At 41.7% G+C, this 19620-nt stretch overlaps 2 protein-coding genes across 6 annotated transcripts in view; both read right to left on the bottom strand.

Annotated features, from left to right (window-relative positions):
* LOC135265191 (endoglin-like) overlaps positions 1-10950 on the bottom strand; it is a 40433-nt gene extending 29483 nt beyond the window's left edge. Inside the window, exons 1-3 of one of the 2 annotated variants that reach the window (XM_064354585.1) lie at positions 10828-10950; positions 8369-8494; positions 2354-2499 (exon numbers count right to left, since the gene is read on the bottom strand). In XM_064354585.1, coding sequence (XP_064210655.1) covers positions 2354-2499; positions 8369-8420 — 198 coding nt within the window. In that variant the 5' untranslated portion in view covers positions 8421-8494; positions 10828-10950. The remainder of the gene's footprint in view (positions 1-2353; positions 2500-8368; positions 8495-10827) is intronic. The other variant, XM_064354586.1, reaches the window with a different exon arrangement.
* A 5297-nt stretch (positions 10951-16247) lies between these two features.
* The window catches only part of LOC135265190 (adenylate kinase isoenzyme 1-like), a 75557-nt gene continuing 72184 nt past the window's right edge, over positions 16248-19620 (bottom strand). For all 4 annotated transcript variants that reach the window (XM_064354581.1, XM_064354582.1, XM_064354583.1 and 1 more), the window contains 4 exons: positions 18354-18517; positions 17602-17718; positions 16993-17184; positions 16248-16398 (listed from right to left, as the gene is read on the bottom strand). In XM_064354581.1, the coding sequence (XP_064210651.1) occupies positions 16330-16398; positions 16993-17184; positions 17602-17718; positions 18354-18517 (542 nt within the window). In that variant the 3' untranslated portion in view covers positions 16248-16329. The remainder of the gene's footprint in view (positions 16399-16992; positions 17185-17601; positions 17719-18353; positions 18518-19620) is intronic.

Below are 19620 nucleotides of genomic sequence, written 5' to 3'. Positions count from 1 at the left end.
CAGTGGACCATGACATGTAGTAACACTGGTATGGTCCTTTAATACCACCGCAGGCTGCAGGCACAGAATAAAAAAAAGACAAACACTCTGGCACTGTAAGACACAAATTAGGAATTCCACATAGACACATACACTCAATCACACATACACTGACACACTCTCTCTCTCTCTGTCTCTGTCTCTGCTGTTAAACATACAATCTTGCTCCTCTATCTGCTGTTTAAAGCACAACCTGCTCATCTGCATGCTGTTTAAAACACAACCCTCCTTGTCTGTAAGCTGTTTAAAAGACAAACCTGCTCCTCTGAATGCTGTCTAAAACACAACACTGCTCGTCTGTATGTTGTTTAAAACACAACATTGCTCGTCTCTATGCTGTTTAAAGCACAAGCCTGCTCGTCTGTATGCTGTTTAAAACACAAACCAGCTCGTCTGGCTGCTGTGTAAAACACAGCCCTGCTCGTCTGTCCACTGATGAGCACAAAAGCCTGTTACTCTGTCCAGTGTCGGTAAAAGCACACAACCCTGCTAGCCTGATCAGCGCCTGTTTAACATGACCCTGCACGTCTGTCTACTGTTTAACACGCAATGCTGCTCCACTGACCAGCGCCTGCTTAACACACAGGACTAGTTGTGTGTCCAGTGTTGTTTAACAGACAAGCTGGCTCACATGTCCAGTGACTGAATGACCCAGGGAAGCTCAGGGACATTTCACTCACATATTTCCTACATGTATATGTGCATGAAACTGAGTCGAATCCATCATGCACTCATACCCCTAGGAACATCCCCACAGCACACCCTGGATATGCAGCAGTTGAATGTACTTTTAAAAATAAAAAAAAACAGCGGGATGTATTGCGCAAACATTAGCGAGCGGCTAATGCAAGGCCTGCTACTGTCATGCCTGTGCTTTTTCCATTTCCTGTTTTCAACATCATTGCTCTTTCAACAAAAAAAACTGCACTTTCTAAGCTCTGGGAGGAAAAACAAATGGCCCACAAAAGCACTGGAACAAAGACCTAGAGCATGCAAAAATAAATAAATAAATAAATTCAAACTAATGCTGTGGTTTTGAGTTACGCACCGATAGCAGGCAGAAGAGAACACAGACTTCATGAGTTTACATTAGGTTTTGTGTAATCATCAATCGAGGCATAATTCAAGCAGTGTGGAAGCACAATTCAAAATGGAGCTCCCTTTTCATTCCAGCTGTCTGTTGTTTTTGTACTCAAGGTCTTTATTCCTTCTTGTATGTTTAACATTTATGGCACGTCCAATTCCCCCAAGATAAAACAAAACACTTTTTTGTTTTAAAAAGTCAAAACAGGGAAGCCTGACCCACCATGCTTAGCTCGAGTCAGCTCTAAGTCGCGCGGCTAATTATCGTTTCCATCATCCTGCTTGTGGACTGTGTGGGAAGAACCTCTAAAAGACGATAACGGACATACTGTATCTGAGCACACTGTCGTTGACCCTTGTCGACAGTGATTAATGCAGCCTGACTGAGCTCTGCTGAAAAAACATTTTTAAAATGTGGTCTGGGGTGAAAACACCACATTGCAATGCTGCGGCTCATAGCCAGTCACGCTTGCTGCAGTAACTCCTCCCTTTAAGCATCATTGGCTACGGCTAGCCTACTGTGATTGAGAAAATGCCAAGTGAATCCCCATTGGATGTCGCTTTATTTCCTCACCCTGCACCTTATTATTAGCCCCAAACTGAACCTCCACAACTCATCTGGCTGCGATCGGACTTTCTTCTCTATCACAGCTGTCATTGAGCTTTCCTCCGAAAACAACATGTGACATTCCCACCGACAATCTCACAGTAGTACACACACTCACAGGAATCAGACTAATCTCACATTAGTGTATTACACGCTCACAAGAATCAGACTAATCTCACAGTAGTGTATTACACGCTCACAGGAATCAGACTAATCTCACATTAGTGTATTACACGCACTCACAAGAATCAGACTAATCTCACTGTAGTGTATTACACGCTCACAGGTATCAGACTAATCTCACTGTAGTGTATTACACGCTCACAGGAATCAGACTAATCTCACAGTTGTGTATTACACGCTCACAGGAATCAGACTAATCTCACATTAGTGTATTACACGCTCACAGGAATCAGACTAATCTCACATTATTAGAGTATGCATTCACAGGAATTGAATTAATCTCACATTATTGCAGTACGCATTATTATTATTATTTAGCATTATTACTTCTTGATGAATTAATTGATGGACTCACCTCTGTGTTGGTGAGCTAGTATGAAATGAGCTACCTATTGGATTGATTGATGGCTTGATTGACAGATGCCCTGTTGACAGACTCACCCCAGGGTTCTGCAGGTTTAAGATGTGCACTTCTCTGCTCTGGTTAGAGAGAAATCTGGACCAGCAGCCAGGTCCCATGTTCCGCTCCACGCTGATCCACGCGCTCCTCCTGCCCACAACCTCCATGGGTTCACAGAATGGAGATTCTTCCAGAAGAGAGAGGAGAGGGCAGGAGGGGAGAGGTCAGTCCCACCGACATCTGAAAACCCTCACTCTGGGACTGCAAGTTTGCATGTGTTGCAATGTGTTGTAACATATGTACTACCACAGAGGCATATAAAATTTCATTTTTATGAAATTAGAAGCTAAGCAGTTTGTGTAAATAACAACTGCTTGGAATGCTCACATTTGCGTATGAGTGTGCATAGGCTTGTGCATGCAGGTGTGTGCACGCATGTTTTTGTGTGTGTGGGTGTGTGTGATTACGTATGCAAGCATGTTCGGGTGTGTGAGTATGTGTGCCTGTATATATGCACATTCAGTGACTGATGAAACCAAACAGAAGGAACAATAACGTATATCAGACTCTGTTAAGAATCTTTTCTTTACCATCTGGGCAGCATCCTGCTGGTGGCTAGTAAAAGTAAATATAAACACAAGCCTAAGAACTCCCCAGTTTTACAGAGTCTTTCCTGAGGAAATGCAGGCCAGCTGTCTGCCTAGGCCAGCTGTTCAGCTCCAGGATCTGTGTAAGATAGTGCTCACGGCTCATGGTTCTATGAAAGTTACGCTATCTGTGCTCATGGTTCTGTGAGACAGGGGGTGGGATCTGTGATCATGGTTCTGTGAGAGATAGGGGGGCGGGATCTGTGATCATGGTTCTACGAGAGATGGTCTGCGCTAGTCCATCACTAGTGAAACCACAATGGAAACATGCAAAAACTTGGGTTGACAGAAACATTGGCTGATTGTGTGTCTGTACACTCTCTCTCTCTCTCTCTCTCTCTCTCTCTCTCTCTCACTCTCTCTCTCTTGCCAAGTACAAAGTGGGTTAGAAAACAGAAGACTATAATACCAACAGGGCTTAGCTGTCATGTGAGGTGCTCAGACTGGGAATTCCCAGGGCCCAGTGTAGCAGTGCATGCTGGGAAACCCACGTGTCCCCTGTCTGTGAGACAGCTGGCTTTGTCTGTCAGCACAGTGCCCTGGCCTGCTCCGCTACTTCCCGTCTGCGAGGGTAACAGGAAATGCCGTGTTTAGACGGAACGCTGGTGACGCCAGCTTCTGGCAGGGGCCTTGGCGTGACCAGAGGGATGTAAACAAGGCCGAACCCCTCAGCCCGAGGACCAAAGTACTCAGCACACCACGCCCAGCAGGGACCAGAACCAGGAGGGCAGATCATTCTCCTCATTACAGAAGTGACTCTTCAAACAAGGCAGGGTTAAACGTCCTGTTTTGCGCGTTCCCGGCACGCGTAGCTGTTCCTGACGCAGCGCAATGCATTTCACAGGCATTTCCCCAGTATTGTCTTCAATCTGTCGCTGACGGTAGCCATGGCCTTTTAAAATCAGCCGGCGAGACCTTTCTGAATAGGGAATTGGTGCTAACGCCGTCTTTCACTGCCCAGGTCACCGCGGTGCGTCCCTAAGCACACTGGGAATGACACAGCAGTGTGAGGTGATGACTCAGAGCTGTGTCAGGGCAGTAAGTGGCCATCAGTGCTGGCTCACGGTGAGGAATAACGGTCAGGAGAGATGGGTCTGAAGAGCACATCTGCGGCGTGAACTTCAAGATGCACAGGACACTGAAATTGTGGGGGAGGGCGGATTAGCTGCTTGTATTCATGGTGGAGGGTCAGGGCGGGGAGTGCAGGACCTCGGCTCGGCGCACCTATTGTCCCGGCCGTTTTCCTGGCCGTCTGCAGGAAGGCAAACAAGCTCTTATCATCGTTCTGCAGAAGCCCGAGGTGTCCCTCGACCTCTGACCCCCTCCAGAGAAACGGTCGCATCCTCTCCACACCGGCCGCTTTGATCATCGCCAAAAGGTAGGGGAATGAGCAGCCTGCCCACAGATAATGCTGCATGTCTGAGGTTAGTGTACGGGGGTGGGGTTGTTAGTAACTGCTTACACCTCCTGGGGGGTGGGGGTGGGGGGGTGACTGTCATGAATCTCGCTGCCTTCAAGGGAGAAGGAAGTGTGGACCCGCAGGGGAGGAGCCGGTGCGTGGCGGCACGCCGTCCTCTCTCTCTCAACGCACATCCATCTTAATGTGCTGTCGGGCTCAGTGCCGCAGTGGGGTTTGGAGAACACAGCAATGTCACTGCAGGCTGGGGAAGAAGCTAAGAGAGACTGTGCTTAACATACCCATCCCTCTCTCCCTGAGCCCCAGCGAAGTTCCCTTCAGAAAAAGCTTGCCAGCCGTCTGCTCGACACCTTTGTCACTTTAACTATTTGAGGAGTAAGTTTTTTGGAAAGGTTTTTTTTTTCAAAATTCAAAGTCGGTGTTCTAGAACTCCATTGCTTCATTGTTACATCAGCATTAAAATGTTAATTTAACAACATTCTAATCACAGTTTTGTGATCTAAAGCCCAGCCCAGACCAAAGATGCAAGACGAGACCAGACTGACGATGAGTCCAAAAAATCCCAGAATGTGTGTGTTAAAGACAATCTAAACTTAGTCAGCCCACACCAAATCGGTGCAAAAACGAAATAATTGCTACTTCTATAACAACAATTCCACATGCATATCTGTGTATTATTATTCTTGAGTGCCATTAATCTTTTTAGCTAAGGTTATATTGCCAGCAGCGCTAACATTACAAGTAACAACTTTCTTTGTAGCTACCTAACTAGCTACAAATAACAGCATTCCTAGAAAGTTAACTAGTACCAACCAAATCACTAGTACAGAAATGACAAAATAAAATGTATCTTTCTGACATGTTAATTTTGCAGACGCCAGCCACCGACGGCAGACATTCTAAAACTGGGTTCATACTGATAAGATTTCCTTCTGAAACATTCTAAAACTCTCATCTCGCATCTTTGATCTGTACTGGCCTTTAAAGGGCCCTTAAAGGGTTATCAGAATTCATGTTTTTTGCAGCCGACCCATGGTGTTTAAAATCCAGCACTCTGTTGCATTGAAGATGGAGCACCAGTCAGGTCGCAGGCTGACCCTTTACGCGCGAGTCGAAAGGATGCTCCGTCGCCAGTGTGACATCAAACAAGCCGACCGCTAGCTGCGGTACGGCTCCCCGTCTACAACGCGAATCTTTAGGCTTGGCATGCAATTCCTGCCGTCTGATGAAGAGAACTACAAAGTGCTTATTTGAAAAAATAAAAGTCCCATATTCATGAGAGTCCTGCATGCCAGATAGCGTGCGTCGCGTGAAGGGGGGAGGGGCCTGTCGCCTGGCCGTCAAGAAAATGTACAAAGATGGAAATAGAGCGTGGAGGGTTGATTGCGGGCCAGAGATAGACATCGGTCTCCAGGGGCGACTGGTGGTCGCGTCGGTAGGTCTCCGTGGCACCCGGGCCCTCCGTCAACAGAGCAGTACAGGGAAGTGGTTTATTTAGACTGCGGACTCTGCGTTGAACAAAGCCTTTTTTTTATTGTTTTCCCATTTTTGTTCCTCCTCTGCCCTCCCTCTGCTCCCTCTCTCTCACTCTCTCTCTCTTTCTGTCACCCACCCCAGACTCATTCCTTCTTTCTCTCTCTCCCTTTAACCGAATGCTTAAATCACTCTCCAAACCCCTGCCAAGGTTCAAGGACATGTATTAGCATGACAGGAGTTATCCGGTGTGTTATTAAAGCATCTCTCTCTCTTTCTCTCTCTCTGTCTCAAGATTTATACCACACTTTGCCTATGAAGACCACAGCCAGCCAGATGTAAGAACACTCGCTCTCTTTATCTCCCTCTCCCTTTCTCTCTTCTGTTTCTCTTGCCCTCATTTATCGGATTCTTACATAACTGCCCCATCACAATTCCTAAGGGCATGAGGTCTCTGCCACCCCAAACAAGCTCCATTCCATAGTCTTTTGTCTCTTTCTTAGCTGTGGTTCTGTCTTTGCGTGAAGGCCAGAAACCTGACCCAATGAGCAGAGGTGCGGACCCCTGTCTGACCCTCTCACTGTTCACCATCTCATCCCCTCATCCCCTCACCCTCACTGACGGCAGCACCCTGGCAATGCCGGCAGGCCCTGCGGACGCCCGGGTATCGAACAGATCATTCGCTAGGGCTGGTTCCCATTACCACACGAATAGGTCTGTCACACCTGCTAAGTAATCTGACTTTATGGATGGCAGAAGGTCAGATTATCTGATTTACTGACTCTGATGAGCTGCTGTACCTGTGCAAGAAGCAGCTGACGCAAAATCTTTGGTAAAGAAACCCGTTCATTCATCCGTTCTCTCCGTTCATTACTGCCAGAACACCTACTGCCTCTTTTTTATGCAGTTGCGTGTAATGTATCATAATACGCACAATGTGAAAATGAGACTGTTATTCTTCATGGAATGCTTAGCTGTTTCTGACATAATGTGGCTGAAAAGGGTAAATAATTCCTCTAGACATGAAAAGCACCTAATTAAGAAAAATTTGCAGCTTGTTAAAATTCTGGGAACTTGCTACTCTAATTGGTCTGAAAACCAGCAGACACTGGGAGTCCCCAGGATTGACGCTGGGAACCATTTGCTTAATCCCATTTCAGTTTTCTTTTATTCATGATACATATCTTTATATGCACAATCCTGTTTGTGGGATCTTGTAGCCTACAGTGAGAGGTACAAACTGACTGCTTAACAATATGCACTTAATCAGCAGTACTACCTAGTGTAATTCCACCTTTCCAAGTTCCTTGTTATCGCTGATGTAAAAATGCAATCTTTAAACAGAAACAATTGTTTATCAATTAAAAAAATAGGAAATATCATCAGATATTTAAAAAAATGGGCCATCACAGCAGTATATCCAAATAATACTACAGGGGATAATATAATACAAAAACCAGCCAGAACAAGACCAAACCATTTTTGGGGTCACTGAGAATGATTTGTAATGTTCAGTAAGCCAATAGCAAAAAAACATGTTTTAATGAGATCCCACTAACCAGGGGTTTGCTTTGACTGAAGCTTACAGATACAAAATGGAGGCACACTCTGTCATAATACAGTACTGTGAGTAAAAATTTTAATCAAGAAATGATTCATATTGGCATATATTGGCAATCACTTTCAAAGTTATCATTTGCATATATTTCAAAGTTTGGCAGTATAGAAGTCATTGGTTAATTTTATATTAAAATGCTTAGGCTAAATTGCTTCAGTAAATATCCAGCTTTGTTTGAAAAAAATGCAAGCAGTACAATTAGCAGTGGATTAAACAGTCTGTTAAATGCCTCATATAATGCTCTGAATTAGCTAAACTGCAATACCCTTATGAATAAACCAGATGTGTTCAAAAACCACATGAACACCCAACATGCAAAGAGTGCATGTCAACTATAAAAATAATCCCACTTATAAAATGAGAGTGGAAAAAGATAACCTACACGATTTCAAGTTATGTTTTTTCACATGTAAACGTGTTTTTCACATTTCAAAAAGTGATGTCAAAATGCGAAGATGTAAATGACTCAATGTGACCTGTTTTAATAACATAATAAACATGTAAAATATCCAGTTCACATGACATTTCCTTTTTGCATGAGAACATTTTCTTTTCAATCATATTTGAAAATGTTAAATTCACATGTGAAATTGAGATTTCACGTGTGATTTTTTCATAAGGGTAGATAGCATTCAGGCATCATTATAAAATATTTTTAAATATACCTATTATAAAATCTAAAATGCATAGAAATAAAATACTTGAAATAACATTTCAGAAGAATAACAACATTATAAAAATAGGACAAAAATGTCAGCCCACATTTATGTGCTTGGCCACAAATGAAAAATCAGCTGTGATTCTGATGTAAAGCGGTCATGCTTTGGCCCCATTGAAACACTAAAGGAAGTCAAGAGAGGTACAGACACACACTCACACACGACCATCAACATGTACTCACCTGCAGTCACCACGTTGACCAGCAGCAGTAATAGTGCAGCAGCAATCTCCATCTTGGGGTACAGAACAGAACAGCTCTTTGGGGGAGGGGGGGTTCCAGGAGCTCCGCTGTATACAAATGTGATCACTGTGAGTCACAGCCACCCATATGACATAAAGGGGGGGGGGGGGGGGGTTGGGAGGCAGGTGTTAATGGCGCAGTCAGATAGGGATCAGCAGAGTGCTAATCATACATCCTGCACTTGGAGGTGTGACTTTTCAAAATGCAACACACATTCACACATTGACTGCTTTCTGCACATCAGCAACAAAAACATCATGAATACTGTTTCATGCTTAGTCTGTGAATATTTTTAAAATTATACATCAGTTCTCTTTTCTGCACTGCTCAGTTTACAAATTTTTAAGCTGGCACATGTGTTCCCACACATTGCTGTTCTTTCACCGTGTTCTTTGGATGATCATACCCATCGGTCAATGTGTCCACATTAAATGTATTTGCCTTAAGGACATCAAGATACGCAGATATTTCAACATTTTGCTGGTCCACTGTGTACAATTTCCATCAAAGCACAGAATTAATGTGAACTTTAATGAGACTTGATTCTGTAAAATCATTCCAAAAGACTGCTGTATCAGTGGAAGGCACTCAACACTCGCAAAGAATGTCAGATCAACTGTACTGTAGCAAGTCTGGTGTCTTCAACTGCAACATGGTAGTGTTGCGGTTAGCATGTGTCCTGTGGGTTAGGAAGTTAAACTGACTGAAAGGCAAACTCAAAATGTGTTTGTGCTTTATGACCCTAATATGTATGTTTAACATAAAAAATGCAAATAATGACAAACATAAATTTGGCATATATATGTCCCTATACTTTAGTCTAAAATGCAATAAAATGCAAAACAAAAATTATATATATTTCAGAAAACCAGTTGCACTGTGCACATGGAAGTTTTACCACGCATCATATATCTGACTAATTAACATCAGTCAACATATCAGACACCATCTAAAGTGCAAAAAAAGATTATAGCTTACACTAGTTGTTCCCAATCTCGGCCCTGGGGCCCCCGTATATGATGGTTTTTGTTCCAACTATAATTGCAATCCCAGAATTGTAATAATAAATTTTTCACATTTACAGGGATTATTTACCCAGTTAAACTACATTATGTCAGAAATAGCTATGCATGCCATGAAAAATAAAATTTCCATGTTCATATTGCGCTTATTGTGTTATTTTAGGATAAGAGGGTAAATAATCCCATGAAAAGCACCTACTTGAGGAAAAAATCACATCTTGTTCAAATTCAAATACATGGGGGTGGGGGAGGGACGAGGTGTCAAGACTGAGTTAAGGAACCGCTGGTGTGCACAGCCATTATTATTATTATTATTATTATTATTATTATTATTCGTAAAGATATATATTTGAGGGGAAGTAACCAAAAGCTCGAATGCGAATTATTTTAAATAAAGCACACCTACTCTACGCGCGCGCTTTATTTAAGCACTCGCGCCGTTGTGTAGCCTGGCTGGTTTAACTTTTTGACACATTAGGAAAAACAATGCGGCCACTGTTTAGAGCACATGTTGCGGACGTCACAGAATTAGCACTCTTTGCCGTCCACAATACTTTATAAAAACAACCGTGCATTGTGAATTATCACATATTACACAGCTACAGTCAATTATGAATGTGATCACAAGCACACAGACTTCAAGAAAAATAATGAAACTCAGTGTAAGTTTCAGAAAAAAACTATACGGTTTAAATGTAAGTGTATTAAATCGAAGCCAATGTTACCGCATAAATACTGCAGCCAAGCTTATAATGTAGCTCACAGTAAAGCAGCACAGTCCGGAGGACGCTTTCACAGTTTAACGTTACTTTTTTCAGTTCTCCTCGTAGTTGTATAGCTATAAAGCTTCGTATTCGCCAAATGCTATTAAAATGAGATCTGATCTCAGTGGGTTTTTTCTTGTCTTCACCTGGCTAACAATTCAATGAAAATCAGGAGTCATCGGTATTTCCCCAATCTAAGAAAGAATTTGGAAATATAGGCTATGGCTATAGCTGAGAGAGAAACTATAAAATGTAGACTAACGTTAATTGATAATGATGGCCTATTCCAACTTATTTCAACGTGTAGCCCCTAGTAAGTTAAATATCCGCCTTTAGGGTAATAAAAACACAAAATAGACCTAATAATAATATAATTTGGAGGCATTCGTAAGAATACACAAAAAGTTTACAAATGATAACAACTATTAAACTCACTCGACAATGGTTATAATATTCCTTGCAATTACTGCAGTTGTTTAACTTCCATACCATACTTCAATACCAACCAAAATAATGTTAAGTATTTTGTTATGTAGCTTGCAAGCATGACATAGCTCTTGATTAACTAAATGATTTATCTAAGTCTCATACACTACAAAATAATGCAACTTACAATTTACAGTGGTCTTCCCGCGGCGCTGTCCCTCAAACCCACACACAACAAAGTTTTATGTGAACGCACTAACTTTAGTGCAACTGACTTGACTGTTTCAGGGAAAGCTACTTTTACCACTCCCACCGGGGCGAACGCTGCAGTTTGTCTTGGGCAAATAGGCCGGGGAGCGTGCCAACAGGAAACGCATGTACTGTTGAACAGGGCGCGCGTGCAGCGCTCGGACCACAGTCAAGACCAAAGTTATTTATAGAATCTTTAATAACTCAAAGACAATAACCACGCTAATGAAGCATCCATTAGAAAGCATTACCCTTTTTCACACCAGGCTTCATCATTTCCCCCAATAAATTACCTAATACTATGAACTGTATCAGAACTCATTTCAGTTTACATTAAGCTAAGTTCCTTGTAGCAACATATTTAATGCATAACCCAATATTCTTGTGCGCATTCGTATTAGGAAAACAGTTATAGTTGAATGTTTTTTTTTTTGTTTGTTTTTTTTATCTGAGGCAACAGGTGCGTTATATAGCCGAAACACTGTTCAGCAACTAAGACACTTCACAGGCAATACTATCAACCTGATTCGTTAAATTGGTGGGTCATTTTAAACTCATTTGAAACTTTTTTTTTTCTACATGGGTTTTGTCTGTCTCCCCTTGGAAAACAATGGCGACACACTGGAATGTTTAAATAGTTATAACAAAATACAAAAGTAAAGTGAAAGAAGACTAGTGTTCATTTGTAACATTACATGACCTGTTCATTTAGGTAATATGTATTAAGCGTTTAGAAATTGTTATAACGACGGTCAATCGTTCATCGTTCACAGCAGGCCTCTGTGAGGACCCATTGTACAATTTAGAAGTGTTCAAGTTCAGAGCGCCCTCTAAAGCTCAAAGAGTAAAAGGCAATAATATGTGCGTTATCGTCAGCATCAAATTTGACATTCAGAAAGTGCATCCTGAACACAGTACATTTATATAATGTGGGGGAAAAAATTGGTTCTTAACACCAAAAAGCCCATTGACCCAGCCTGACATACTTTTCAATATTTTGTGTACATATTATTTTCATTAAAAGTGTGCCTGAATCTGTCATGATGATTACTACTTACTTTGAATTCCACTTTGAAGTTATAGCATCAAGGCTGGCATTAATCACATTTATAATTATAACTGTAATAATATTTATTAAAATTAAAGGTCCTGGGTTCGAATCCAGACTGGGCCTTTCTGTGTGGAGTGTTCTTCCTGTGTTCGCGTGGATTTCCTCCGGGTACTCCAGTTTCCTCTCACAGTCCAAAGACATGCAGGTAGGTTAATTGGAGAGACTAAATAGCCCATAGGTATGAATGTAAGTGAATGGTGTGTGCCCTGTGATAGATTGGCAGCCTGTCCAGGGTGTATTCCTGCCTCTCACCCAATGCACACTGGGGTGGGTTCCAGCACCCCCACGACCCTGCCCAGGATAAGCGGGTATAGATAATGAACTGATGGATTATTATGTAGAAATATCAATATAGTTTTCATGAATATGAAATGCAGTAAATTCCATGTGCGATACTATAATCATGGGCAGCATAGCTCAGGAGATAAGAGCGGTTGTCTGGCAGTCAGAGGGTTGCCGGTTCGATCCCCCACCCTGGGCGTGTCGAAGTGTCCCTGAGCAAGACACCTAACCCCTAATTGCTCCCAATGAGTTGATTGGTACCTTGCATGCCAACCTTTCATCATTGGTGTATGTGTGTGTGTGTGTGTGTGTGTGTGTGGTGTGTGTGTGTGTGTGTGCGTTTGTGTGTGTGTGTGTGTGTGTGAATGGGTGAATGAGAGGCATCAATTGTAAAGCACTTTGGATAAAAGCGCAGTCCATTTACCATTTAATCTCTTCCAGTTGTTTATTTTTAAATGTCAAATTATGTAATATAATTTTGCTTGTAATGTAATATGAACATGTAACATGAATATCCCTGATGAGTTATAATTGAATACTAAATATTTTCCAATGAGCTGAAACATCTAAAAATTTGTTTTTTGTGGAAATGTTTTCTGTAGTAAGAATATGATTTTCCAGTCATTTTATTAACTGAAATCACTTTATATTTTTGTCTGCTTAACAAAAGAAAACAAGAGCACCACCTGGATGTCAGTAGGACAAACTGCACACACTCTGTTCTCCCTCTCTGATCTAATAGTAATTGAGAAACAAATTAAAATGCTATCCTGCTCCAAAAACCTATGCACCTCTTCTGTGAACAAGGCCTGATCAGAAGCCAAAAAAAATCACAAGTACAAATAACCACATGACCATTAACCCCATATCTGACACAACTCCAGCTTGAAAATAAATGGCAATCCCCCTATTCCAGGTCCTGGCCCCACAAAATGAACCATTTACCAAAAACATATACTCAGTAATGACCCCTTCCAATTACATAACTACAGGATGGATTTTCCCTTCCCCACAGCTCCATGTTTACAACTACAGACTATAATCACCGCGTTATTGAAAATGAATTCAGACATTCATTACTCTACTCTACTTGAAACATCACAGCAGCAACAATGCAAAGAGGCTAAAATATATATGTGGCAGACTATTGGCCTCTGGTATAGATATCTCTCCCCACACAGAAGTGTTGTAGGGACCTAAAAAGTAATGACGCCTTAATTAACTGGAAACGTATCTGCAAATACACCTTCACCTTCACAAACTGCAGACTACAACTTGTCAACTTAAAGTACTGCACATTATGAGTCCATTATGTCCACACACTTCTCTACCTGATAGAGTGTACAGGAGTTTAATGTTCATTAATAACATCCAGTGCAATTCATTTTTGTTTTATTCAATACATATTTGAATTGATATAACATAATTATATGTTTGAACAAATATGACATTGATTTTCACAATCTGAACATGACATGATGGCAAAGATGTTAAGCCATGGTATGCACTGAAATCAGATCAATCACTTTTTCATCACAGTAAGCTAGTGTCGTTTCTGTAGCTCGACTCAAAACAAAGTTAGGGTTAGAAGCAAATGCTATGGTGCAGAGATGCCATAGAATTCACCTTAGATCGATACCCAAAGTCAAATCAATTTAGTCTGAACTGTTGACATGTCAAATTTATGATTTTTAGGCAGAGAGAAATTCCATGGGCCCATTGAAGTCATCTAACTGTCTAGTTAGTCTAGGCTTTAGTCTAATCTCATAGCTTAAATCTCAGGTTTAAACCCTTGATAAATTCACTGGCATTACCCCAATGTGTTCCTTAAATGTGGAGAGGGGGAGACCCTGACCACGTGGATAGCTAGCATAGATCTTTTTTCAACTGCCTTCTGACAGATGCCTCCATTGTAGATGGTGTAGCCCGTAGCCTGTTTATTTACAGCAATGGACAGATCACAGGGCAGACTGGTGAAAATGCACACCATAGGTTTACCTGCACTCATTAAATAAAATTTTTAAATGGTGGGGTTGCTTGGTATTAATGGAAAAATAATTGTATTAATGAGAAGGGAATAAAGCTTGGCCTCTGACCCCTGTGTGTGTGTGTGCGTGCGTGTGCGCACTTTTCTTATATTCTGTGTGATATATGAAGTATAAATAATACACAGATTAGCTTCTGATGCACACTCAAGTATGTTCTGGTGGGTGTTCATGCAACGCACCTTGACCTGACCAAAGCCAGTTGTCCCCTGTGTGGTCGAGTACGTGTGGCAAGTATGCCACCTTTTTGCAGTTCAAACCCGAATGTAAGCACTGTGGTATGGAGCGTGGGCGGAGTTTGTTTCAAGCATGCTTCAATACATGCTCCAGTGGGGCAAAACTCCTGTTCTTTGTGAGAAATTCAAAAAGCAAAAATACCAACCTACTTAGTTTACAAGTGTTTCACCTTGATGTCAGTCATAGTTACTCCCACCCATAATTCTGTGGTACTTTAGCATAATAGAACATCTGCGGCACAAGCTAGCTTGCAAATAAAGTAAAAAATGTTTACAGTAGTTACATGACAGGGCTCTTTTGTGTCTCAGTAGTCTATAATACAACTGGCACAAACAAAACAGTTTTTAAATAATAACTAAAAAATAACTTGCAAAACAAATTTTATGATGTTGTCTATGGGCATAACAGTCAAGTAGGATTTTTACTTTAACAGCAAACTAGTTTGTATTTTTTAGTGCCTATTCATATTTTAGTTCACTGTGTGTCACAATATCCTACGCTGCACATTTCAACCATGGCAGCCATGTTTTCAGGCCATCCTCAATGACTCGATCAACTTGACAAAAAACAAAAAACGGCATGTCTGGAATGTGTTTTATAAACATTTTTTGTGAAAAGATTCATTCAAGTTATTAAAAAATGCAACACACCCCTGTTACCATCAGCTTTTGTTCCGGTCAAGCTCTATGTTATCGACATATCTTTGCCAGTGAATAAGTACCTATGTCTCTTGTAATTTGCCAGTTATTAACATAACTTACAAAGCTACCAACATATCTATCATAGCTAGGTAATAAGAACATTAATAAACATAGCTTTGCCACAGCACAAAAGCTGTATGTTACGAATCAACTACAATTAGCTAGCTTGCTACAAATCAACCCAAACTTTACATGGGTAACTTTTAGCATTTAGCCTGCTATTTGTTTTCTCCTACTTTTTACATTTTTATCTCTTTCTTTCTTTTTGTTTACTAAATGCAATACATTGTCATTGATAGTTCTGGCAAAGGTTAGAGGTCAAAGCTCTCCACAAAGTTCATCCTGCTACCGGACACGATTTTCCATAATTCCATACTACCGTGCACTAGAGTGCATATTAAACTAAATCTGGAGCACACACTATGGAGCATGGTAGTATGGAGCATGTACACAGTTTGGGTCATGGCTTTGGTGTTTCTCCTGAATCAGGTACCATGGCAACAGACCCAGAGAGCTGAGTGTTTTAGTTTGGGTGGGGGGCTTGGAAAGAGAATAAAGGATTAGAAGAACAATCAAAGAATGTTCAAATGACGCAATACAGCAATCAGATACACTGCGCGTACAACACAGGGAGAAAACCGGAGCCAGGAAAGGAGGAAGTCCATAAAAACAAGAACAGGAAGTGAACCTGAACAAGCTGAAGGATTGTCTCTGGGTCAAACGAAAGGTGTGAGCTCACACAGTATGCCGACTTATCTGCACAACATTCCCCATTTTGTCACTGTTTCAGGTTTATGGGTCTGACCAGAAGGCCTCCTTCCCAATGCCAGTTCTCTGGTGGTGTTGCAGTGGCAAGGGATAGGGGTGTCATTAGCACTGTGGATAGATCTGTGAGAACCGTGTGTAAGAGTTAAGGCAATCTGTCTTTTACGGACCTATAAGTCACATTTAGTCATACTGACACAGTCACAGTTGATTGTCATTTTTGATGATGCAGAAAATTTTTATTTGCTTTCCAACAGGTGTTAAAGGTTGACAAAGAATGAGTCTTTTTCCAGGTGTGTTTACTTGAGAGAGTCAATGACTTTGGCCACAAGATCAAACACCTCCTCCACCGTGCCTTCACCACAGACCTGGTCAGAGAAGACAGCACACAATGAGTTACAGTACAAACATACACGTGCCACAGGAAAGACCTATTTCTCTATTAAAGCAGCAAGTAAGTTTAAGCTTATTTCCTGTCTTAAAAGTAAACCATGGGATAAAGTTAGACACGTGCAACAAAGCAAAGATATCTTTGTGTGTGTTTCCTTTGGTCAGAATAAAACAATCAAGGCACCATAATATATGACAATGCATAGCTTAACTAGAATGAATGTTTGACAGAGCCAAGGATGGTATGTTGTTTACGTTCTGAAGATATTCAGAGGGTCTCTCGCATCAATATTCACATATTCTGTCATGCGTAAGTTTTGTGCAAGTCTGAATTGGGATATTATTTTCAGTCAAGTGCATAAGCTGTGCTCAAGTCTGCACTTAATTCTCCATGTTAGGATTCTTCCTGTATTGTGTTGTCACAATACTGTTTTTTTTTTACATTTCTGGTTAATGAAAATGTGATTTAAAAAAATCGATAATTTTGGACCCTTTTTAACCGGCTGAATCACCCAGAAGCCCCATATTCATATGCTTTTGAATGGACAGCATCGGGAAGCATCCAGGCCCACCTTGCGGACGATGCCCTTGTCTTCGTAGTAATCCAGGATGGGCTCTGTGGCTTTGTAAAACAGATCCACCCGGTTCTTGATGGTTTCCAAGTTGTCATCCACGCGGCCGCTCGTCTTCCCGCGGTTCAACAACCTCTTAATCATGGTATCTGACTTAACGTCGATGTACAGTAGAATGTTAGGTTTCGCAACCTGCCAATCAAAAACCAGAAAAGAAGAGAATTGTCCACCAATCTGCACACTAGCATAGAATAAAGAATTAAAAAGAAAAGAGTAAAAGGATGGCTTTTGATCAGAGTTCAGTCCAACTGTATGCATGTTTTAGTTTTTAATGCAACATGCAAGTGGAATTTTAGTCCAATTCAATTTGGTCAATTCAGGATGTGCAGAAGTTCAGAACATGGTTAGTTAATGAGCTTGTAAACCACCAGCTTTCTATTTGTATATAAAGTGGTGTTACAAAGGTTCACAAGGCTCAGATTGCATCGATATGGTTTATAAAATATACATCATGTGTAATACATCTACGGATCTACTGTACCTTCATCTCAAGCTCCATGCATGTAAAAAGTCTACAATGCAGTGTAATAACATTGAACTCCCTCTGACCTCGTTTACAAACTCCGTTCCTTGTGTGATATTTCGGGGGTATCCGTCTATCAGAAAGCCCTTGGAGACAGCAGCCTTCTCGATCATGGCAAGTCTGAGCATCTCTAAAACAGTTTCCTGTGGAGAGATAAGAGAAACACATATGCACACACAGGTCCTTCGCCCCCACCCCATCTTTAGAGCTGAGTCAAACCTTCCCAAGATTTGGAAGTACACCCACTTCAGTGTGTGCATGTATTCGTCTGTGCATGTGCACATTTGTGTGCTTGTGTCTGTGTGTGTGCATGCCTGCATGTGTATTTGTGCGTGTATCTGTGTGTGCGTGTGTATTTGTGTGCATGTGTATGCACGTGTGCATCTGTGTGTTTGTGTGCCTGTGTGCGTGTGCCTGTACCTGTATGCACGTGTGTGTGTCTGTGTGTGTGCGTGCCTGCGTGTGTGCGTTTTATCTGTGTGCATGTGGCTGCACGTTTGCATATGTGTGTGCGTGTGTGTATTTGTGCATGTATAGGTGCGTGTGTGTGTATGAATGCATGTGTGTGTGCGTGTGTGCGTGTGCACGTGTGTTTGTGTGCCTCTGTGTGTGCCTGTGCGTATGTGTGTGTGTGTGTGTGTGTTGGTGCGCAAGGGGAATTTGTGCGCATGTGAATGCACGTGTGCCTGTGTGTGTGTCTCTGCGTATATGCGTGTGTGTGTCTGTGTCTGCGTGCATGCGTGTGTGTGTTTTTCTGTATGTGTTTCCTGCCACTCACCAGAGGGACTAGTTCTCCTTTTGCCATGATGGCTGACAGCTCCTTGCCCTTCTCAGACCCAGACTTGACCTCAGCGCGCAGAAGGTCACCTGTGGACAGGTGAGTGTAGCCATATTTGGCCACAATTTTCCTACACTGTGTGCCCTTTCCAGCACCAGGACCCCCTGCAGAACAGAGGAGGATTACAAGGAAGAATGAATCACAATCATTTGAGGCCAAAAGTCTCCAAAAGTCCTTTTTCTGAAAAGAGCATACACGATAACACAGTGTCAGCAAGTTACACTGAACCAAATCACTGAAAAGAGTACCATCTCACATCACCTCATTTTCAGCGTGGTCCTGTGAACTGTCATTTCTTACCGCACATGTGCAGGAACAAGGCACATAGTGTCTCAATGCTTGTTGAAATCAAGGAGGGAAAACTAGCTTTTTATTAAATTTTATCTGCATTAGCAAACCTACATGTTTTTACTGTTTTATTTTCAGAAAATGGCTTCACGCAGAAAAAGTTTCACGCAAATTAGCTGAGGTAGGCCACTTTGTACCTCCGCTCTGACAAATGCTTTTCATCTCCTTTAAAAGAGCCATTTATTGGGAATGAGCGGGAGGACCAGCCCTGCACTCAGGGATGTGTGACTCACTGACTGAGCAGATGCTGCAGTAACTATGTCCTACCACCTGAGGGAGCTCAAGCCAAAGAGGCTGCCTGTGGTTATTTTATCACATGCATGCAAGCTTTGGTCATTTAATACACAGCAGTGTCTACAATGTTCAATAATAGTGAAACCATTTCAGGTTCTCATACAGCAGTCTAAAGTAATTAGTGATCATCATGCCCACCTCTAAGAGGACACATCACTGACAGCACTTTCAAAAAGAATCCGTTGTTAGATAAGCAGGTTTATTGTTCACAATGTGCCAAACACTGACATTGTTTTACAGAAGGGTTTCTACCCAGCTTTATCTTAAAGAAAAAAGGCAGTCACAAAATGTGTTTTCCTGCTTTTTCAGCACTGAGCGAAATGTTTTTTTTTTTTAAATGATTTATATATTCTATATGACATTTATTTAAGGTAGGTGAAATGGGAACTTGACAACTCGGGGAATCTACGTGGGTGCAGAATACAAGTTATTGCATAACCAGTCAGAGTAGGGGATGGCTAGGCAGCCAGTTCCTTTGTGAGAACTGGCAAAGGACAATGTGGTTAAGAGTACTCTTAAACAAAAGTGCCACAGTATCTTCAATGACCACAGTGAGCAAAGACCT

The sequence above is a fragment of the Anguilla rostrata genome, chromosome 10 (assembly GCF_018555375.3).
Source record: "Anguilla rostrata isolate EN2019 chromosome 10, ASM1855537v3, whole genome shotgun sequence".
Lineage (NCBI taxonomy): Eukaryota > Metazoa > Chordata > Actinopteri > Anguilliformes > Anguillidae > Anguilla > Anguilla rostrata.
The sequence above is the reverse complement of the archived record's forward strand: the minus strand, read 5'-3'. Positions and strand labels throughout refer to the sequence as shown.